The 25,876-nt window shown below is 49.3% G+C and overlaps 1 protein-coding gene across 1 annotated transcript; it reads right to left on the bottom strand.

The window, feature by feature from the left end:
- Positions 1-723: 723 nt before the first annotated feature.
- On the bottom strand, positions 724-25,411 carry LOC144952384 (uncharacterized). Its single transcript, XM_078882776.1, has 5 exons — positions 25,321-25,411; positions 14,587-14,924; positions 13,841-13,905; positions 10,314-10,492; positions 724-997 (listed from the first exon to the last, which is right to left on the bottom strand). The coding sequence occupies exons 2-5, from the start codon at positions 14,903-14,905 to the stop codon at positions 820-822; spliced, it is 741 nt and encodes a 246-aa protein (XP_078738902.1). The 5' UTR covers positions 14,906-14,924; positions 25,321-25,411; the 3' UTR covers positions 724-819.
- Between the last annotated feature and the right edge of the window lie 465 nt (positions 25,412-25,876).

Here is a 25,876-nt window from a genome sequence, read left to right as displayed (position 1 = left end):
CTCTCTCTCTCAGTGTCTCAGTGTCTCAGTGTCTCTCTCTCTCAGTGTCTCAGTGTCTCAGTGTCTCAGTGTCTCTCTCAGTGTCTCTCTCTCTCAGTGTCTCAGTGTCTCAGTGTCTCAGTGTCTCTCTCTCTCAGTGTCTCAGTGTCTCAGTGTCTCTCTCTCTCAGTGTCTCAGTGTCTCAGTGTCTCAGTGTCTCTCTCTCTCAGTGTCTCTCTCTCTCAGTGTCTCAGTGTCTCAGTGTCTCAGTGTCTCTCTCAGTGTCTCAGTGTCTCAGTGTCTCTCTCTCTCAGTGTCTCAGTGTCTCAGTGTCTCAGTGTCTCTCTCTCTCAGTGTCTCAGTGTCTCAGTGTCTCTCTCTCTCAGTGTCTCAGTGTCTCAGTGTCTCAGTGTCTCTCTCTCTCAGTGTCTCTCTCTCTCAGTGTCTCAGTGTCTCAGTGTCTCAGTGTCTCTCTGTCTCAGTGTCTCAGTGTCTCTCTCTCTCTCAGTGTCTCAGTGTCTCAGTGTCTCAGTGTCTCAGTGTCTCAGTGTCTCTCTCTCTCAGTGTCTCAGTGTCTCAGTGTCTCAGTGTCTCTCTCAGTGTCTCAGTGTCTCAGTGTCTCTCTCTCTCAGTGTCTCAGTGTCTCAGTGTCTCAGTGTCTCAGTGTCTCAGTGTCTCAGTGTCTCTCTCTCTCAGTGTCTCAGTGTCTCAGTGTCTCAGTGTCTCTCTCTCTCAGTGTCTCAGTGTCTCAGTGTCTCAGTGTCTCAGTGTCTCAGTGTCTCAGTGTCTCTCTCAGTGTCTCTCTCTCTCAGTGTCTCAGTGTCTCAGTGTCTCAGTGTCTCAGTGTCTCAGCGTGTCGTGTCCGCTGGTGTAGTGCGATGCGCCGCTGCAGGAGTTGGAGGAGCAGCAGCGGCAGCGGAGGCGCCGCCGCCTCCGCTCCTCCGCGGAGACGGCGCGGAGCTGCTCCGCCTGGGCGCGGAGCTCCGCGCGGCGCTCTCGCCGCTTGCCACGGAGCCAGCTGGACAACAACAACAACAACAACATGAAGAACAACAACGACAAGAACAACAATCAGAACAACAAGAACAAACAAGAAGAACAATGCAACAAGAACAACAACACGAATAACAATAAGAACACCAAGAACAACAACAACATGAAGAACAACAACGACAAGAACAACAATAAGAACAACATGAAGAACAACAATAAGAACAACGACAACAAGAACAAACAAGAAGAACAAAAACAACAAGAACAACAACAACACGAATAACAATAAGAACAACAAGAACAACAAGAACAACAACAACATGAAGAACAACAACGACAAGAACAACAATAAGAACAACAAGAACAACAACAACAACATGAAGAACAACAACGACAAGAACAACAATAAGAACACCAAGAACAACAACAACAACAACATGAAGAACAACAACGACAAGAACAACAATATGAACAACAAGAACAAACAACAACAAGAAGAACAACAATAAGAACAACGACAACATGAAGAACAATAAGAACAAACAAACAATAACAACATGGAGAACAACGACAACAAGAACAAACAAGAACAACAAGAAGAACAAAAACAACAAACAAGAACAACAATAATAATTAAAAAACAAGAACAACAAACACGAATAACAATAAGAACACCAAGAACAACAACAATAAGAACAACAACAACAACAAGAACAACAACAACGACAAGAACAACAATAAGAACAACAAGAACAAACAACAACGACAAGAACAAACAACAACGACAAGAACAACAATAAGAACAACAAGAACAAACAACAACGACAAGAACAACAAAAAGAACAACGACAACAAGAACAAACAAGAACAACAACAAACACGAACAACAAGATGAACAACAACAACAACAAGATGAACAACAACAACAAGAACAACAACGACAAGAACAACAACAAGAACAACAACAAACAACAACAACAACAACACCGGCAGCAGTTCGTTACGGCTTCCGTCGCACTGACACACTTCACCGAAGTGTTCGCTCGCTCGCTAATCGTGCACTCACTCACTCACTCGCTCGCTCACTCACTCACTCACTCACTCGCTCGCTCGCTCACCCACTCACTCGCTCGCTCGCTCGCTCGCTCACTAATCGTCCACTCACTCGCTCGCTCGCTCGCTCACTAATCGTCCACTCACTCACTCGCTCGCTCGCTCACTCACTAATCGTGCACTCACTCACTCACTCACTCGCTCGCTCACTAATCGTGCACTCACTCACTCACTCGCTCGCTCGCTCACTAATCGTCCACTCACTCACTCGCTCGCTCACTAATCGTCCACTCACTCACTCGCTCGCTCGCTCGCTCACTAATCGTGCACTCACTCACTCACTCGCTCGCTCGCTCACTAATCGTGCACTCACTCACTCACTCGCTCGCTCGCTCGCTCACTAATCGTGCACTCACTCACTCGCTCGCTCGCTCACTAATCGTCCACTCACTCGCTCGCTCGCTCGCTCGCTCACTAATCGTCCACTCACTCACTCGCTCGCTCGCTCGGTCACTAATCGTCCACTCACTCACTCACTCACTCGCTCGCTCACTAATCGTGCACTCACTCACTCACTCGCTCGCTCGCTCGCTCGCTCACTAATCGTCCACTCACTCGCTCGCTCGCTCGCTCGCTCACTAATCGTCCACTCACTCACTCGCTCGCTCGCTCGCTCACTAATTGTGCACTCACTCACTCACTCACTCACTCGCTCGCTCGCTCACTAATCGTCCACTCACTCACTCACTCGCTCGCTCGCTCACTAATCGTGCACTCACTCACTCGCTCGCTCGCTCGCTCGCTCGGTCACTAATCGTCCACTCACTCACTCACTCGCTCGCTCGCTCACTAATCGTGCACTCACTCACTCACTCACTCGCTCGCTCACTAATCGTGCACTCACTCACTCACTCGCTCGCTCGCTCACTAATCGTGCACTCACTCACTCACTCGCTCGCTCGCTCACTAATCGTGCACTCACTCACTCACTCGCTCGCTCGCTCACTAATCGTGCACTCACTCACTCACTCGCTCGCTCGCTCACTAATCGTGCACTCACTCACTCACTCGCTCGCTCGCTCACTAATCGTGCACTCACTCACTCACTCGCTCGCTCGCTCACTAATCGTGCACTCACTCACTCACTCGCTCGCTCGGTCACTAATCGTCCACTCACTCACTCACTCGCTCGCTCGCTCACTAATCGTGCACTCACTCACTCACTCGCTCGCTCGCTCACTAATCGTCCACTCACTCACTCACTCGCTCGCTCGGTCACTAATCGTCCACTCACTCACTCACTCACTCGCTCGCTCGCTCACTAATCGTGCACTCACTCACTCGCTCGCTCGCTCACTAATCGTGCACTCACTCACTCACTCGCTCGCTCGCTCACTAATCGTGCACTCACTCACTCGCTCGCTCGCTCGCTCACTAATCGTGCACTCACTCACTCGCTCGCTCGCTCGCTCACTAATCGTGCACTCACTCACTCGCTCACTCACTCACTCACTCGCTCACTAATCGTGCACTCACTCACTCACTCACTCACTCGCTCACTAATCGTGCACTCACTCACTCACTCACTCGCTCGCTCGCTCGCTCACTAATCGTGCACTCACTCACTCACTCGCTCGCTCGCTCACTAATCGTGCACTCACTCACTCACTCACTCGCTCGCTCACTAATCGTGCACTCACTCACTCACTCGCTCGCTCGCTCACTAATCGTGCACTCACTCACTCACTCACTCGCTCGCTCACTAATCGTGCACTCACTCACTCGCTCACTCGCTCGCTCACTAATCGTGCACTCACTCACTCACTCGCTCGCTCGCTCACTAATCGTGCACTCACTCACTCGCTCGCTCGCTCACTAATCGTGCACTCACTCACTCACTCACTCGCTCGCTCGCTCACTAATCGTGCACTCACTCACTCACTCACTCGCTCGCTCGCTCACTAATCGTGCACTCACTCACTCACTCGCTCGCTCACTAATCGTGCACTCACTCACTCACTCACTCGCTCGCTCGCTCGCTCACTCATTAATCGTGCACTCACTCACTCGCTCGCTCGCTCGCTCACTAATCGTGCACTCACTCACTCGCTCGCTCGCTCACTAATCGTGCACTCACTCACTCACTCGCTCGCTCACTAATCGTGCACTCACTCACTCACTCGCTCGCTCACTAATCGTGCACTCACTCACTCGCTCACTCACTCACTCACTCGCTCGCTCACTAATCGTGCACTCACTCACTCACTCACTCACTCACTCGCTCGCTCGCTCGCTCACTAATCGTGCACTCACTCACTCGCTCGCTCGCTCACTAATCGTGCACTCACTCACTCACTCACTCGCTCGCTCGCTCGCTCACTAATCGTGCACTCACTCACTCACTCACTCGCTCGCTCGCTCGCTCGCTCACTAATCGTGCACTCACTCACTCACTCACTCACTCGCTCGCTCGCTCGCTCACTAATCGTGCACTCACTCACTCGCTCACTCACTCACTCACTCGCTCACTCACTAATCGTCCACTCACTCACTCGCTCGCTCGCTCGGTCACTAATCGTCCACTCACTCACTCGCTCGCTCGCTCGGTCACTAATCGTCCACTCACTCACTCACTCGCTCGCTCGCTCGGTCACTAATCGTCCACTCACTCACTCGCTCGCTCGCTCGCTCACTAATCGTCCACTCACTCACTCGCTCGCTCGCTCACTAATCGTCCACTCACTCACTCGCTCGCTCGCTCGCTCACTAATCGTCCACTCACTCACTCGCTCGCTCGCTCGGTCACTAATCGTCCACTCACTCACTCGCTCGCTCACTCACTAATCGTGCACTCACTCACTCGCTCGCTCACTCACTAATCGTGCACTCACTCACTCACTCACTCGCTCGCTCGCTCACTAATCGTCCACTCACTCACTCGCTCGCTCGCTCGGTCACTAATCGTCCACTCACTCACTCGCTCGCTCGCTCGGTCACTAATCGTCCACTCACTCACTCGCTCGCTCGCTCACTAATCGTGCACTCACTCACTCACTCACTCGCTCGCTCGCTCACTAATCGTCCACTCACTCACTCACTCGCTCGCTTACTAATCGTCCACTCACTCGCTCGCTCGCTCACTAATCGTGCACTCACTCACTCGCTCGCTCGCTCACTAATTGTGCACTCACTCACTCACTCACTCGCTCGCTCGCTCACTAATTGTGCACTCACTCACTCACTCGCTCACTAATCGTGCACTCACTCACTCACTCACTCGCTCGCTCACTAATCGTGCACTCACTCACTCACTCACTCACTCGCTCGCTCACTAATCGTGCACTCACTCACTCACTCGCTCGCTCGCTCACTAATCGTGCACTCACTCACTCACTCGCTCGCTCGCTCACTAATCGTGCACTCACTCACTCACTCGCTCGCTCGCTCACTAATCGTGCACTCACTCACTCACTCACTCGCTGGCTCGCTCGCTCACTAATCGTGCACTCACTCACTCACTCGCTGGCTCGCTCGCTCACTAATCGTGCACTCACTCACTCGCTCGCTCGCTCGCTCGCTCACTAATCGTGCACTCACTCACTCACTCGCTCGCTCGCTCGCTCACTAATCGTGCACTCACTCACTCACTCGCTCGCTCGCTCACTAATCGTGCACTCACTCGCTCGCTCGCTCGCTCACTAATCGTGCACTCACTCACTCACTCGCTCGCTCGCTCACTAATCGTGCACTCACTCACTCACTCGCTCGCTCGCTCGCTCACTAATCGTGCACTCACTCGCTCGCTCGCTCGCTCACTAATCGTGCACTCACTCACTCACTCGCTCGCTCGCTCACTAATCGTGCACTCACTCACTCACTCGCTCGCTCGCTCGCTCACTAATCGTGCACTCACTCACTCGCTCGCTCGCTCACTAATCGTGCACTCACTCGCTCGCTCGCTCGCTCACTAATCGTGCACTCACTCACTCACTCGCTCGCTCGCTCACTAATCGTGCACTCACTCACTCACTCGCTCGCTCGCTCACTAATCGTGCACTCACTCACTCACTCGCTCGCTCGCTCGCTCACTAATCGTGCACTCACTCACTCACTCACTCGCTCGCTCGCTCACTAATCGTGCACTCACTCACTCGCTCGCTCGCTCGCTCACTAATCGTGCACTCACTCACTCACTCACTCGCTCGCTCGCTCACTAATCGTGCACTCACTCACTCACTCGCTCGCTCGCTCGCTCACTAATCGTGCACTCACTCACTCACTCACTCGCTCGCTCGCTCACTAATCGTGCACTCACTCACTCACTCGCTCGCTCGCTCGCTCACTAATCGTGCACTCACTCACTCACTCACTCGCTCGCTCGCTCACTAATCGTGCACTCACTCACTCACTCGCTCGCTCGCTCGCTCACTAATCGTGCACTCACTCACTCACTCGCTCGCTCGCTCGCTCACTAATCGTGCACTCACTCACTCACTCACTCGCTCGCTCGCTCACTAATCGTGCACTCACTCACTCACTCACTCGCTCGCTCGCTCACTAATCGTGCACTCACTCACTCACTCGCTCGCTCGCTCGCTCACTAATCGTGCACTCACTCACTCACTCACTCGCTCGCTCGCTCACTAATCGTGCACTCACTCACTCACTCGCTCGCTCGCTCGCTCACTAATCGTGCACTCACTCACTCACTCGCTCGCTCACTCACTAATCGTGCACTCACTCACTCGCTCGCTCGCTCACTAATCGTGCACTCACTCACTCACTCGAGCACCTGCTAACCTATATTCTTGGTTCGTTCGGTAAAGTCACGTAGAGGGGAAGCAATAAAATAATAAAAATATAAAACAATAAAATTCTCACGACGTTTCGATTGCAACACAAGCAATCATCATCAGGTGTGAAAAACACAACAAGAAATTTTCTTGATTGTTTCAGTAAAGTCACGTAGAATGGAAATGATAAAATAATAAAAATTAAACATAATAAAATAATTCTCAGAATAAAATAATAAAAATAAAACATAATAAAATAATTCTCAGAATTATTAATTCTCAGAATTATTTTATTATGTTTTATTTTCATTATTTTATTCTGAATTATTTTATTATGTTTTATTTTTTATTATTTTATTACTTCCCTTCTACGTGACTTTACCGAAAGAACCAAGAAGATGAATCCCTGCAGTCACGAAAGCTTTAAATCGAAACACAGCAAGAACATTTGAAAAAAGTGGCGTTTTTTTCTTAACATCAGAACCATGGACAGCGATTTTTGCAGTTGTTCAGATGGACGAGTCCATCTAAGTTCGGAAAAGCGGAGGGGGGAGAGGAAGAGAATGGAATGCGGTCTGAATGTCACTTGCCAACCTATTTACTCGAGAAAAGTCATTCCATGAGAGAAAGGGTTGTGCTGGCTGGTTTCCTGGCTGGATTCCTGACTGGATTCCTGGATGAATTCCTGGCTGGCTTTCTGGCTGGATTCCTGACTGGATTCCTGGCTGGATTCCTGGCTGGCTGGCTGGTTTCCTGGCTGGATTCCTGACTGGATTCCTGACTGGATTCCTGGCTGGATTCCTGGCTGGATTCCTGACTGGATTCCTGGCTGGATTCCTGACTGGATTCCTGACTGGATTCCTGGCTGGATTCCTGACTGGATTCCTGGCTGGATTCCTGGCTTGATTCCAGGCTGGATTCCTGACTGGATTCCTGGCTGGATTCCTGGCTGGATTCCTGACTGGATTCCTGGCTGGATTCCTGACTGGATTCCTGACTAGATTCCTGACTGGATTCCTGGCTGGATTCCTGACTGGATTCCTGACTGGATTCCTGGCTGGATTCCTGACGGGATTCCTGACTGGATTCCTGGCTGGATTCCTGGCTGGATTCCTGACTGGATTCCTGGCTGGATTCCTGACAGGATTCCTGACTGGATTTCTGGCTGGATTCCTGACTGGATTCCTGGCTGGATTCCTGACTGGATTCCTGACTGGATTCCTGGCTGGATTCCTGGCTTGATTCCTGGCTGGATTCCTGACTGGATTCCTGGCTGGATTCCTGGCTGGATTCCTGACTGGAATCCTGACTGGATTCCTGACTGGATTCCTGGCTGGATTCCTGGCTGGATTCCTGGCTGGATTCCTGGCTGGATTCCTCTCTGGATTCCTGGATGAATTCCTGGCTGGATTCCTGGCTGGTTGCCTGGCTGGATTCCTGGCTGGATTCTTGGATGGATTCCTGGCTGGATTCCTGGCTGGTTTCCTGGCTGGATTCCTGGCTGGATTCCTCTCTGGATTCCTGGCTGGTTTCCTGGCTGGATTCCTGGCTGGATTCCTGGCTGGATTCCTGGCTGGATTCCTGGCTGGATTCCTGGCTGGATTCCTCTCTGGATTCCTGGATGGATTCCTGGCTGGATTCCTGGCTGGTTTCCTGGCTGGATTCCTGGCTGGATTCCTGGCTGGTTTCCTGGCTGGATTCCTGGCTGGATTCCTGGATGGATTCCTGGCTAGATTCCTGGTTGGATTCCTGGCTGGATTCCTGGCTGGATTCCTCTCTGGATTCCTGGATGGATTCCTGGCTGGATTCCTGGCTGGTTTCCTGGCTGGATTCCTGGCTGGATTCCTGGCTGGTTTCCTGGCTGGATTCCTCTCTGGATTCATGGATGGATTCCTGGCTGGATTCCTGGCTGGTTTCCTGGCTGGATTCCTGGCTGGTTTCCTGACTGGATTCCTGGCTGGATTCCTCTCTGGATTCCTGGCTGGTTTCCTGGCTGGATTCCTGGCTGGATTCCTCTCTGGATTCCTGGCTGAATTCCTGGCTGGATTCCTGGCTGGATTCCTCTCTGGATTCCTGGATGGATTCCTGGCTGGATTCCTGGCTGGTTTCCTGGCTGGATTTCTGGCTGGATTCCTGGCTGGTTTCCTGTCTGGATTCCTGGCTGGATTCCTTTCTGGATTCCTGGCTGGTTTCTTGGCTGGATTCCTGACTGGATTCCTGACTGGATTCCTGACTGGATTCCTGACTGGTTTCCTGGCTGGATTCCTGACTGGTTTCCTGGCTGGATTCCTGGCTGGATTCCTCTCTGGATTCCTGGCTGGTTTCCTGGCTGGATTCCTGGCTGGATTCCTGGCTGGATTCCTGGCTGGTTTCCTGGCTGGATTCCTGGCTGGATTCCTTTCTGGATTCCTGGCTGAATTCCTGGCTGGATTCCTGGCTGGATTCCTCTCTGGATTCCTGGATGGATTCCTGGCTGGATTCCTGGCTGGTTTCCTGGCTGGATTTCTGGCTGGATTCCTGGCTGGTTTCCTGTCTGGATTCCTGGCTGGATTCCTTTCTGGATTCCTGGCTGGTTTCTTGGCTGGATTCCTGACTGGATTCCTGACTGGATTCCTGACTGGATTCCTGACTGGTTTCCTGGCTGGATTCCTGACTGGTTTCCTGGCTGGATTCCTGGCTGGATTCCTCTCTGGATTCCTGGCTGGTTTCCTGGCTGGATTCCTGGCTGGATTCCTGGCTGGATTCCTGACTGCCTTCCTGGCTGGATTCCTGGCTGGATTCCTCTCTGGATTCCTGGCTGGATTCCTGGCTGGATTCCTCTCTGGATTCCTGGCTGGATTCCTGGCTGGATTCCTGGCTGGATTCCTCTCTGGATTCCTGGCTGGATTCCTGGCTGAATTCCTCTCTGGATTCCTGGCTGGATTCCTGGCTGGATTCCTGGCTGGATTCCTCTCTGGATTCCTGGCTGGATTCCTGGCTGGATTCCTCTCTGGATTCCTGGCTGGATTCCTGGCTGGATTCCTCTCTGGATTCCTGGCTGGATTCCTCTCTGGATTCCTGGCTGGATTCCTCTCTGGATTCCTGGCTGGATTCCTGGCTGGATTCCTGGCTGGATTCCTCTCTGGATTCCTGGCTGGATTCGTGGCTGGATTCCTCTCTGGATTCCTGGCTGGATTCCTCTCTGGATTCCTGGCTGCCTTCCTGGCTGGATTCCTGGCTGGATTCCTGGCTGGATTCCTCTCTGGATTCCTGGCTGGATTCCTCTCTGGATTCCTGGCTGCCTTCCTGGCTGGATTCCTGGCTGGATTCCTGGCTGGATTCCTCTCTGGATTCCTGGCTGGATTCCTGGCTGGATTCCTGGCTGGATTCCTGGCTGCCTTCCTGGCTGGATTCCTCTCTGGATTCCTGGCTGGATTCCTCTCTGGATTCCTGGCTGCCTTCCTGGCTGGATTCCTGGCTGGATTCCTGGCTGGTGTGTGCGGTGTGTGTGCGTACGTGCGGAACGCGCGCTCAGGGTCGCGTGTCGGTGACCGCTCGCCGCCGTGCCCCCACTGGTGACTCAGAGCGCCACCACCACCACCACCGCCACAGCCACCGCCACCGTGCCACTCCTCCTCCCGCTGGCGCCGCCGCTGGGCGCTCTTCTGACGGAGCCACGCCGACACCGATGGGCCCTGCGGTGGCGGCCGCCGGCAAGACTGCGGCACCACCACCACCACCACCATCACCACGGCGTCAACAACGACAACAACAACAACAACATTCACCCCCCGTGTAGCCTCTAACGGGCTGTAGGGGCAAGCGCTGTTAGCGAGCACTGCGGCACACGAGGGGGTGGGTGGCCAGCGCCACGCCCGGCCGCCTTTGTCTCCCCAGTGGCGATGTTTACGCCACACACACAGCGCCAGGTTCTCATGTGCAGCGGTTAGCGCGACGCTGCGCTCACGAACCCGGCGACCCGAGTTCGATTCCCGCTCACGGCCACCAACACCACCGGTGACGATTTTGCTGAACCGGTCCTGGGCCTCCCCTAGGTCGACTCAGCCTCAAATGAGTACCTGGTGCGGTGTGTGTAGTCAACATCGCCACTGGGGGAGACAAAGGCGGCCGGGCGTGGCGCTGGCCACCCACCCCCTCGTGTGCCACAGTGCCGGTAGCCTTCACAGGTGCTCGCTAACAGCACTTGCCCCTACAGTCTGTTAGAGGCTACACGGGGGATCTTTGGTTGTTGCTGTGGTTGTTGGCACAGGTGGTGCATCTGCCAGTCATCTCAGTTAGTCAACCCATAGCACCTGGGTCTGTCCCGTGACCTCCTCCTCCTGCACCTAGCCTGGCACAGCAGTCAACCCATAGCACCTGGGTCTGTCCCGCGACCTCCTCCTCCTGCACCTAGCCTGGCACAGCAGTCAACCCATGGCACCTGCTGGGTCTGTCCCGTGACCTCCTCCTCCTGCACCTAGCCTGGCACAGCAGTCAACCCATGGCACCTGGGTCTGTCCCGTGACCTCCTCCTGCACCTAGCCTGGCACAGCAGTCAACCCACGGCACCTGCTGGGTCTGTCCCGTGACCTCCTCCTCATGCACCTAGCCTGGCACAGCAGTCAACCCATGGCACCTGCTGGGTCTGTCCCGTGACCACCTCCTCATGCACCTAGCCTGGCACAGCAGTCAACCCACGGCACCTGCTGGGTCTGTCCCGTGACCTCCTCCTGCCAGCAGCGAGTAGTTGTGTTGGCGGTTGTTGCTATGGTGGTGGTTTTGGTGGTGGTGGTGGTTGTGGTGTTTCGGTGGTTGTTGCTGTGGTGGTGGTTGGTCGTTGTGATGGTGAAGTTGTTGCTGTGGTTGTTGTTGCTGTGGTGGTGGTTGTGGTGGTGGTGGTTGGTCGTTGTGATGGTGAAGTTGTTGCTGTGGCTGTTGTTGCTGTGGTGGTGGTTGTGGTGGTGGTGGTTGGTCGTTGTGATGGTGAAGTTGTTGCTGTGGCTGTTGTTGCTGTGGTGGTGGTTGTGGTGGTGGTGGTTGGTCGTTGTGATGGTGAAGTTGTTGCTGTGGCTGTTGTTGCTGTGGTGGTGGTTGTGGTGGTGGTGGTTGGTCGTTGTGATGGTGAAGTTGTTGCTGTGGCTGTTGTTGCTGTGGTGGTGGTTGTGGTGGTGGTGGTTGGTCGTTGTGATGGTGAAGTTGTTGCTGTGGCTGTTGTTGCTGTGGTGGTGGTTGTGGTGGTGGTGGTTGGTCGTTGTGATGGTGAAGTTGTTGCTGTGGCTGTTGTTGCTGTGGTGGTGGTTGTGGTGGTGGTGGTTGGTCGTTGTGATGGTGAAGTTGTTGCTGTGGCTGTTGTTGCTGTGGTGGTGGTTGTGGTGGTGGTGGTTGGTCGTTGTGATGGTGAAGTTGTTGCTGTGGCTGTTGTTGCTGTGGTGGTGGTTGTGGTGGTGGTGGTTGGTCGTTGTGATGGTGAAGTTGTTGCTGTGGCTGTTGTTGCTGTGGTGGTGGTTGTGGTGGTGGTGGTTGGTCGTTGTGATGGTGAAGTTCTTGCTGTGGCTGTTGTTGCTGTGGTGGTGGTTGTGGTGGTGGTGGTTGGTCGTTGTGATGGTGAAGTTGTTGCTGTGGCTGTTGTTGCTGTGGTGGTGGTTGTGGTGGTGGTGGTGGTGGTGGTTGGTCGTTGTGATGGTGATGTTGTTGCTGTGGTTGTTGTTGCTGTGGTGGTGGTTGTGGTGGTGGTGTTGGTTGTGGTGGTGGTGTTGGTTGTGGTGGTGGTGGTGGTGTTGCTGATGTCACCGTGAGCTCCTTCTCGGACTGCTGCTGCTGCTGCTGTTGCTGCTGCTGCTGCTGCTGTTTGCGCTGCAGCCACTTGTGGAAGGCTGCCTCACAGTCGCGTCCCCTCTCCTGCACCACCACCACCACCGCCACCACCGCAGCAACCACCACAACCATTGCAGAAACGACCACCGCAACCACCACAACCATCACAACGACAAACATCATTGGGGTGGTGGTGGTGGTGACGGTGGTGATTGAGATAATGATGATCATCGAGATGGTGGTGGTGATGATTGAGTTGATTGAGGTGGGGTTTGTGGTGGTGATGATGATGATGATTGCGCTGGAGATGATGATGATGATGGTGGATGTTGATGATGCAGCTATTGATGATCAAGATGATGGTGATGCTGATGATGATCACGACGCTGTTGCTGATGGTGATCAGGACGCTGATGATGATGATCACGACGATGATGATGATGATGATCACGACACTGATGATGATGATGACGACGCTGATGATGATGATGATCACGACACTGATGATGATGATGATCACGACACTGATGATGATGATGATGATCACGACACTGATGATGATGATGATGATCACGACACTGATGATGATGATGATCACGACACTGATGATGATGATGACGACGCTGATGATGATCACGACACTGATGATGATGATGATGATCACGACACTGATGATGATGATAATCACGATGATGATGATCACGATGATGATGATCACAACGCTGCTGATGATGATCACAACGCTGCTGATGACGATGATGATGATCGCGACAGTGCTGCTGCTGCACCTCCTCTCTCAGCCGCCGTTCCTCCTCCTCCTCCTGCACCTTCCTCCTCCCCCCTCCCCTCCCCTCCCCCACCCGACCCCTGACCCCACCACCACCACCGCCACCACCACCACCACCACCACCACCGCCGCCGCCACCACCGCCACCGCCACCGCCACCACCAACCCTCACCGGGGTCTGAACCCCGACGTCCACCCTCGGTGACCTTGACGGTGACCCAACAACTGCCCGGACCACCTCCTCCACCACCTCCTCCACCTTCTCCACCTTCTCCACCTTCTCCACCTTCTCCACATCCTCCACCTCCTGCTGCTGCTGTGGTCCATGCTGTGCGTGGCCGTCTTCCCCATTGCTGCTGCTGCTGCCCCTGCTGCTGCCCCTGCTGCTGCCCCTGTTGCTGCCCCTGCTGCTGCCCCTGCTGCTGCCCCTGTGGCCGTGGGCCGAAGTGGAGCTGCTCAGGAGCTCGAATTTGCCGTCGCGCTCCACCACGATGGCCTCGTCCACCTCTCCCGGAGGACGAGGCCGGGCGGCCACTACGTCGGTCTCCTCCTCCTCCTCGTCCTCGTCGTCGTCGTCGTCGTCGTCGTGGCCACTGACACCTCCTCCTCCTCCACTGCCTACTCTTCCACCTCCACCTCCTCCATCTTCTACTCCATCCCCTCCTCCACCTCCTTCTTCATCTCCTCCACCTCCTCCTCCTCCACCTCCATCTCGATCTTCTACTCCATCACCACCTCCACCTCCTCCATCCCCTCCTCCACCTCCTTCTTCATCTCCTCCACCTCCTCCTCCTCCACCTCCACCTCCATCTCGATCTTCTACTCCATCACCACCTCCTACACCTCCTCCACCTCCTTCTCCTCCAGCACTACCTCCTCCAGCACCACCTCCCCCTATTCCTCCTCCATCTTCTCCTCCATCTCGAACTCCTCCACCTCGACCACCTCTTCCTCCGCCATCTTCTAGCCGGGTAGCTCCTCCACCTCCTCCAATTTTTCCACCTCCTCCATCTCCAACTCCTCCTCCACCTCCTCCACCTCCTCCACCTCCTCCTCCACCTCCTCCACCTTCTCCATCTCCACCTCCTCCACCTCCTCCACCTCCACCACCTCCACCATCGCCTCCTCCTCCTCGTCGCCGTCCTCTTCCTCTCCCGGCGGCCGAGGTGCCCGTCCGGCCGAGCCGACCGTCCGCTGCGTCTGCGTCTGCGTCCTCTACCACCGCCGCCTCTTCTTCCCGCACCGCCGTCACCACCGAGGGTGGACGTGAAAGCGGCCGGCGTCCCGGCCTCACGGCGTCGTCGTCGTCGTCGTCGGAGGCGTCGTTGGAGAAGGAGTCGCTGCTGAACTCATCCTCGCCGTAGTCGCTCTCGCCGCCGCCGCCGCCATCGCCGCTGTCATCGTGGTCATCCTCCACCACCACCACCTCCGCCGCCGTCTTGCCCCCGCGTCCTGATGCCCGTGCCGGAGCCGCGTTGCCCTGGGTGGGGGTCTCCTTGCCAGCCATTCGCGGCGAAAAACGTCTCCTGGAAGGGTCGCATCGGGTAACACAACAACAACAACACCACCACCACCACCACCTCACTGGTTAGAGATCTTGGAGATTGCACACACACTGTACACACTGTACGCACCACACAACACTGTACACGCCGCACACACTGTACACATTGGACACACTGGACACACACACGCACTGCATACTACACAAACTATACACACTACACACACACTATACAACAACAACAACCGCCATTCGCCACTAAGTGGCGGTGACGTCACCACGAGGCTTGTGCCAGGCCATGTGCACGTTGAGGCCACGTGAAGTGTCGAACGCCCGCTGGCAGGAGGTCACGGGGCAGACCCAGCAGGTGCCACGGGTCGACTGACCGAGACGACCGAGATGACTGGCTGATGCACCACCTGTGCCCCCTACTGTGCCAACTTGCTGTGCTTTACATACCATACACACACACGCTATGCACACTACACACACACTATGCACACTACACACACGCCATAGTGACCCCGCAAACTATCGCCCGATCTCAAACCTGAGCACTGATTTGGAAAGGTCACAGGGCACCCCGTTGCAGTCGGCGTTACCGGAAGTTGCACATCAACGGAGACGGCTCCGACTATCAAAGGTCACCACCGATGACCCTCTTACAAGATCACCGATTGGCACCGGCTTGGCCAACAGCCTCGTCTGGCCTCCCGTCTCTCTAGATTTGAAGCTTTCGTGACTGCAAGGATTCATAACTCTTAGGTTGTTTTCGGTAAAGTCACGTAGGTAATAAATTAAATTTATAAAAGTAAAATAAAAATGAAATAATTTTATTTTACTTTTATTAACTTTAATTAAAATAATTTTATTTTAATTTTACTTTTACTTTTATTCATTTTCATTTTTAAAAAATACCTACGTGACTTTACCGAAAAAACCTAAGAGTAATTAAATTAAAATGAATGAAAGTAAAATAAAAATAAAATAATTTAATAAAATTAAAATAAAATGCTTTTATTTTACTTTCATTAATTTTAATTCAAAAAAAATAATTTTAGTTTTATTTCATTAATTTTAATTTTACATTTTTTTATCTACGTGACTTTACCGAAAAAAAACCTAAGAGTAATTAAATTAAAATGAATGAAAGTAAAATAAAAAATAAAATATTTTTATTTTATTTTTATTTTACTTTTATTAATTTAATTTTTTTTTACTTTTAATTAATTTTAATTTTATTTTTACTGCCGTCTCTCGGGCGCCTTCGACGACCGTCGGCCGTGAGACGGGTTTCCCATCGGGCGGGCTACGGTCAAGGTTGGGCGTCCATGGGGTTATGGGCACTGGCAGAGGTGTGGACTCGAGTCATGTGACTTGGACTCGAGTCATGTGACTTGGACTCGAGTCAGACTCGAGTCATGAATTTGATGACTTGCGACTCGACTTGGACTTGCATAACAATGACTTTGTCCCACCTATGAGATGTGGACTCGAGTCATGTGACTTGGACTCGAGTCAGACTCGAGTCATGAATTTGATGACTTGCGACTCGACTTGGACTTGCATAACAATGACTTTGTCCCACCTATGAGATGTGGACTCGAGTCATGTGACTTGGACTCGAGTCAGACTCGAGTCATGAATTTGATGACTTGCGACTCGACTTGGACTTGCATAACAATGACTTTGTCCCACCTATGAGATGTGGACTTGAGTCATGTGACTTGGACTCGAGTCAGACTCGAGTCATGAATTTGATGACTTGCGACTCGACTTGGACTTGCATAACAATGACTTTGTCCCACCTATGAGATGTGGACTCGAGTCATGTGACTTGGACTCGAGTCAGACTCGAGTCATGAATTTGATGACTTGCGACTCGACTTGGACTTGCATAACAATGACTTTGTCCCACCTCTGAGATGTGGACTCGAGTCATGTGACTTGGACTCGAGTCAGACTCGAGTCATGAATTTGATGACTTGCGACTCGACTTGGACTTGCATAACAATGACTTTGTCCCACCTATGAGATGTGGACTCGAGTCATGTGACTTGGACTCGAGTCAGACTCGAGTCATGAATTTGATGACTTGCGACTCGACTTGGACTTGCATAACAATGACTTTGTCCCACCTATGAGATGTGGACTCGAGTCATGTGACTTGGACTCGAGTCAGACTCGAGTCATGAATTTGATGACTTGCGACTCGACTTGGACTTGCATAACAATGACTTTGTCCCACCTATGACTGATGTGGACTCGAGTCATGTGACTTGGACTCGAGTCAGACTCGAGTCATGAATTTGATGACTTGCGGCTCGACTTGGACTTGCATAACAATGACTTTGTCCCACCTATGAGATGTGGACTCGAGTCATGTGACTTGGACTCGAGTCAGACTCGAGTCATGAATTTGATGACTTGCGGCTCGACTTGGACTTGCATAACAATGACTTTGTCCCACCTATGAGATGTGGACTCGAGTCATGTGACTTGGACTCGAGTCAGACTCGAGTCATGAATTTGATGACTTGCGACTCGACTTGGACTTGCATAACAATGACTTTGTCCCACCTCTGGGCACTGGGGTATCATGTCCCCCCGCGTCACGCATCTTGAATGGGTCTCGACGTACGGGTCCCGCTTTGAAATCTTGTTAGGCCAGAAGACGCGACAGATTTTCATCAGGAATTCTCGATTTGAAGTTTTAGTGACTGCAGCAGGGATTCAACTTCTTGGTTCTTTCGGTAAAGTCGTCACGTAGAAGGGAAGTAATAAAATAATAAAAATAAAACATTCAGACGCTGTCTTTCCGACAGACCTGTTCTTCACCTGAGGACGGCTGCTTGCGTTGTGGCCGAAACGTCGTGAGAATTGTATTTTATTATGTTTTATTTTTATTATTTTCCTTCTACGTGACTTTTACCGAAAGAACCAAGAAGATGACTTGCATTATTATTTTTCGATTTAAAGCTTTCGTGACTGCAGCAGGGATTCATCTTCTTGGTTCTTTCGGTAAAGTCACGTAGAAGGGAAATAATAAAATAATAAAAATAAAACATAATAAAATACAAAGTCACGTAGAAGGGAAATAATAAAATAATAAAAATAAAACATAATAAAATACAAAGTCACGTAGAAGTGAAATAATAAAATAATAAAAATAAAACATAATAAAATACAAAGTCACGTAGAAGTGAAATAATAAAATAATGAAAATAAAACATAATAAAATACAAAGTCACGTAGAAGTGAAATAATAAAATAATGAAAATAAAACATAATAAAATACAAAGTCACGTAGAAGTGAAATAATAAAATAATGAAAATAAAACATAATAAAATACAAAGTCACGTAGAAGTGAAATAATAAAATAATAAAAATAAAACATAATAAAATACAAAGTCACGTAGAAGTGAAATAATAAAATAATGAAAATAAAACATAATAAAATACAAAGTCACGTAGAAGTGAAATAATAAAATAATAAAAATAAAACATAATAAAATACAATTCAGACGCTGTCTTTCCGACAGACCTGTTCTTCACCTGAGGACGGCTGCTTGCGTTGTGGCCGAAACGTCGTGAGAATTATTTTATAATGTTTTATTTTATTATTTTATTATTTCCCTTCTACGTGACTTTACCGAAAGAACCAAGAAGATGAAGTCATGTAGTTATAAAATAAAAATTAAAAATATAAATACTTAGCCCCGGCATTTCTCCCACTTTATGAAAAAGATTTATTGCTGTGATTATGAACACCTGATGATGATTGCCTGTGTTGCAATCGAAACGTCGTGAATTAATTTAATTACGTTTATTTTTTATTTCAATTTTTTTTTCACCTACGTGACGTTACCGAACGAACCACAAAGATAATTGGTTTTTTACCCTTCTATCTGGCAACAAAACTGACACCTTTTTTTTTACAAGAAGTCATGTTTGCATAGACCACAATACCTGCAGTCATAATGCAAACAAAAACATGTGAGACTAGGCTCTAAGGAAAGCTGTCTCGGGTGTGGACCAATCAACTTCAAGGACAGTGCATACATTATCAGAGTTATGTTTTTGTTTGCATTATGACTGCAGGTATTGCGGTCTATGCAAACATGACTCCTTGTAAAAAGGTGTCAGTTTTGTTGCCAGATAAAAGGGTAAAAAAACAATTATAATTTTTTTTACTGCCAAATGAGGTTCCAATGGTGTAAATGCTTAACCCCGAGCTCTCATACTCTGATGGTGCATTGTCTTTGAGTTGTGCGCCTTTTGGCGTCATCTGGTCCAACACCATGTGAGACTAGGCTCTAAGGAAAGCTGTCTCGGGTGTGGACCAATCAACTTCAAGGACAGTGCATACGTTATCAGAGTTATGTTTTTGTTTGCATTATGACTGCAGGTATTGTGGTCAATGCAAACATGACTCCTTGTAAAAAAAATGCGTCAGTTTTGTTGCCAGATAAAAAGGTAAAAAAACTATTATCATATTTTTTTTACTGGCAAATGAGGTTCCAATGGAACCACAAAGAGTACGTTTGCTCAGGCAGTTGTTGCAGAGGGTTGGCAGGGAGTAGTTCACGTCTTCCTTGGTGGTTGTCTAACTCTCACCCTTGGCACCGTAGTAGCGCATCGACAAAGTCTCCATGAATGCAACAACTCGCTAACTCTACAGGACGTCTGGCAAGAGAGATTTACATGTCCAACCAGCGCTCGCCCGGCTGATTTGGCTTCCGTTTGGCCGAACGTTAATCCAGCGTCACACGAGGTCGCACTCGTAACACGCAAAGTGATTTGACGCGATTGAACGGCAATGCCTCACTGATGCTAAAACGCGGTCACGACTTCTGGCCGGCCATCGGACAGAGACGGACGGTCACCGCATCACAGAGGCCGCAATCGGGTACCCGATACCCGTACCCTACCCGATACCCGGCTACCCGTACCCGGCCGGGTACGGGTACCCGTTTGCGACCCTGGTGCGGCCGGGTACGGGTAGGCTGTGAGTCACTGGGTGAGTCACCGTGTGTCACTCATTTCCCAACGTCTTGTCTCTTCTCACAATTCAAGTTCCTAGAATCAACCCACCCGCGCCTGCAACATGGCTTCACCCCAGAGGTCGCAATCGGGTACCCGATACCCGTACCCTACCCGTACCCGGCCGGGTACGGGTACGGGTAAGGAATCAAAACACATTCTTGGTTCTTTCGGTAAAGTCACGTAGAAGGGAAGTAATAAAATAATAAAAATAAAACAAAATAAAATAATTCTGAGAATTATTTTATTATGTTTTATTTTTATTATTTTATTATAAAACAATTCTGAGAATTATTTTATTATGTTTTATTTTTATTATTTCATTACTTCCCTTCTACGTGACTTTACCGAAAGAACCAAGAAGATGAATCCCTGCAGTCACGAAAGCTTTAAATCGAAAAATTGAATCAAAACCCGTTTGCGACCTCTGCCGCATCATCATCATCGCGCGTCGCTTTGAGACGCTGCTTCTGGGGCCGTCTGGAACGTTCTTCCCTAACCGATATTGGGAAGCCCTTGGGAGCTGTGCTACACTTTTACATCAACATCATCGAGATTAACAAACTCATTTCTCCAGAACTGCTGCTGCTGCTGCTGTGTTTAATTTGTAGTCCTTCCCCCGCACCTCCGATGGGCACGATTAGCACGGCTGACTACGTACATTGATGAAGACGTTTAACATACACACTTACACGCTATTTAGAAAGTACACACTATACACACTACACACACACTACACACACTATACACACACTACACACACCCACACACTATCCATACTACACACACACTACACACACCCACACACTATCCATACTACACACACACTACACACACTACACACACACTACACACACTATACACACACTATACACACTACACACACCCACACACTATCCATACTACACACACACTATACATACTATACACACACTACACACACTATACACACACTACACACACTACACACACACTACACACACTATACACACTACACACACACTATACACACTACACACACCCACACACTACACACACTACACACACACTATGCACACTACACACACACTATACACACTACACACACCCACACACTACACACACTACACACACACTATACACACTACACACACCCACACACTATACACACTACACACACACTATACACACTACACACACCCACACACTACACACACTACACACACACTATACACACTACACACACCCACACACTAGCCATACGACACACACACTGCACACACTGCACACGATACATACTACACACACACTATACATACAACACACACACACTACACACACACTATACATACTACACACACACTACACACACTATACACACTACACACACTACACACACTACACACACTACACACACTACACACACTACACACACTACACACACTACACACACTATACACACTACACACACTATACACACTACACACACTATACACACTACACACACTACACACACTACACACACTACACACACTATACACACTACACACACTACACACACTACACACACTACACACACTACACACACTATACACACTACACACACTATACACACTACACACACTACACACACTACACACACCCACACACTATACACACTACACACACACACTACACACACTATACACACTACACACACTACACACACTACACACACTATACACACTACACACACTACACACTACACACACTATACACACTACACACACTACACACACTATACACACTACACACACTACACACACTACACACACTATACACACTACACACACTACACACTACACACACTATACACACTACACACACTACACACACTACACACACTACACACACTATACACACTACACACACTACACACACTACACACACTACACACACTACACACACTATACACACTACACACACTATACACACTACACACACTACACACACTACACACACCCACACACTATACACACTACACACACACACTACACACACTATACACACTACACACACTACACACACTACACACACTACACACACTACACACACTATACACACTACACACACTATACACACTACACACACTACACACACTACACACACCCACACACTATACACACTACACACACACACTACACACACTACACACACTACACACACTACACACACTATACACACTACACACACTATACACACTACACACACTACACACACTACACACACTACACACACTACACACACTATACACACTACACACACTATACACACTACACACACTACACACACTACACACACCCACACACTATACACACTACACACACACACTACACACACTATACACACTACACACACTACACACACTATACACACTACACACACTACACACACTACACACACTACACACACACTATACATACTACACACACACTACACACACTATACACACTACACACACTACACACACTACACACACTACACACACTACACACACTACACACACTATACACACACACTACATACACTACGCACACACACTACACACACACACTACACACTACACACACTACACACACTACACTACATACACTACACACACTACACTACACACTACACTACACTTACACTATACACTACATTACACACACTACACACACACTACACACACACACTACTCTACACGCACACACTACACACACACTATCCATACAACACACACACTACACACACTATACACACTACACACACTATACACACTACACACACACACTACACACACACTACATACACTACGCATACACACTACACACACTACACACACTACACACACACTACACACACACTACACACACACACTACACACACACTACACTACACACACTACACACACACCACACACTACACTACACACACACTACACACACACTACACTACACACACTACACACACACACTACACACACTACACTACACTACACACACTACACACACACTACACACACACTACACACACACTATACACTACACACACTACACACACACTACACACACTACACTACACACACTACACATACACTACACACACACACTACACTACACACACACTACATACACTACACACACACTACACACACTACACACACTATACACACTACACACACTATACACACTACACACACACTACACACACACACTACACACACACTATACACACTACACACACACTACACACACTACTCTACACACATTATACACACTACACACACTATACACACTACACACACTATACACACTACACACACTATACACACTACACACACACTACACACACTATACACACTACACACACACTACACACACTACTCTACACACATTATACACACTACACACACTATACACACTACACACACTATACACACTACACACACACTACACACACACTATACACACTACACACACACTACACACACTACTCTACACACACTATACACACTACACACACTACACAGACTACACACACACTACACACACTATACACACTACACACACTACACACACACTACACACACTATACACACTACACACACTATACACACTACACACACACTACACACACACTATACACACTACACACACACTACACACACTACTCTACACACACTACACACACTATACACACTACACACACTACACAGACACTACACACACTATACACACTACACACACTATACACACTACACACACACTACACACACAATACACACACACTACACACACACTACACACACTATACACACTACACACACACTACACACACAATACACACACACTACACACACACTACACACACTATACACACTACTCTACACACATTATACACACTACACACACACTACACACACACTATACACACTATACACACTACACACACACTACACACACTACATACACTACACACACACTACACACACTACTCTACACACACTATACACACTACACACACTATACACACTACACACACACTATACACACACTACATACACACTACACACACACACTACACACACACTACACACACACACACTACACACACACACTACACACACTACACACACACTACACACACACACTACACACACACACTACACACACACTACACACACTATACACACTACACACACACTACACACACACTACATACACACTACACACACACACACTACACACACACTACACACACACACTACACACACACACTACACACACTACACACACACACTACACACACACACTACACACACACACTACACACACACTACACACACTACATACACTACACACACTATTCTACACACACCACACACACTACACACACTATTCTACACACATTATACACACTACACACACTACACACACCCTATCCATACAACACACACACACTACACACCACACACACTACACACACTACACACACACACTACACACACACTACACACACACTATCCATACTACACACAAACACTACACACACACTGCAAACACTACACACACACTACACACACACTACACACACACTACACACACACACTACACACACACTTCACACACTACACACACTACACACACACTTCACACACTACACACACTACAGACAACACACACACACACACTACACACACACACTACACACACACACTATACACACACACTACACACACACTACACTACACACACACTACACACACACTACACTACACACACACACTACACACACACTATACACACTACACACACACACTATACACACACACTACTCTACACGCACACCACACACACTACACACACTACACACACACACTACACACACACTACACACACACCACACATACACACGACACACACTACATACACACACACCACACACACACACTACACACACACACACCACACACACTTCACACACTACACACACTACACACACACTTCACACACTACACACACTACAGACAACACACACACACACACTACACACACACACTACACACACACACTATACACACACACTACACACACACTACACACACACTACACTACACACACACTACACACACACTACACTACACACACACACTACACACACACTATACACACTACACACACACACTATACACACACACTACTCTACACGCACACCACACACTACACACACACACTACACACACTACACACACACACCACAGACACACACACACTACACACACTACATACACTACATACACACACACTCACAACACACACACACACACTACACACACACTACACACACACTACACTACACACACTCAGTACTGTACCTCTCTCTCCCCTCTCTCTGTCTCCCCTCTCGTCGCTTTCCGGCGTCTGTGGTTGCCAGGGGATCGCCACCTCGACACGGAGGCACGCCTCCTGCTACACACACACACACCACTCTACATACACACACTCTACATACACACACTCTACATACACACACCCACTACATACACACACTCTACATACACACACTCTACATACACTCTACATACACACACACTACATACATACACACTACATACACACACTCTACATACACTCTACATACACACACACTACATACACACAATCTACATACACACACACTACATACACACACACTACATACACACAATCTACATACACACACTCTACATACATACACACACCCACTACATACACACACTCTACATACACACACTCTACATACACACACCCACTACATACACACACTCTAAATACACACACTCTACATACACTCTACATACACACACACTACATACATACACACTACATACACACACTCTACATACACTCTACATACACACACACTACATACACACAATCTACATACACACA

This window comes from Lampetra fluviatilis, chromosome 67 (genome assembly GCF_964198595.1).
Source record: "Lampetra fluviatilis chromosome 67, kcLamFluv1.1, whole genome shotgun sequence".
NCBI lineage: Eukaryota > Metazoa > Chordata > Hyperoartia > Petromyzontiformes > Petromyzontidae > Lampetra > Lampetra fluviatilis.
This window is presented reverse-complemented; position numbering and strand designations above follow the sequence as displayed.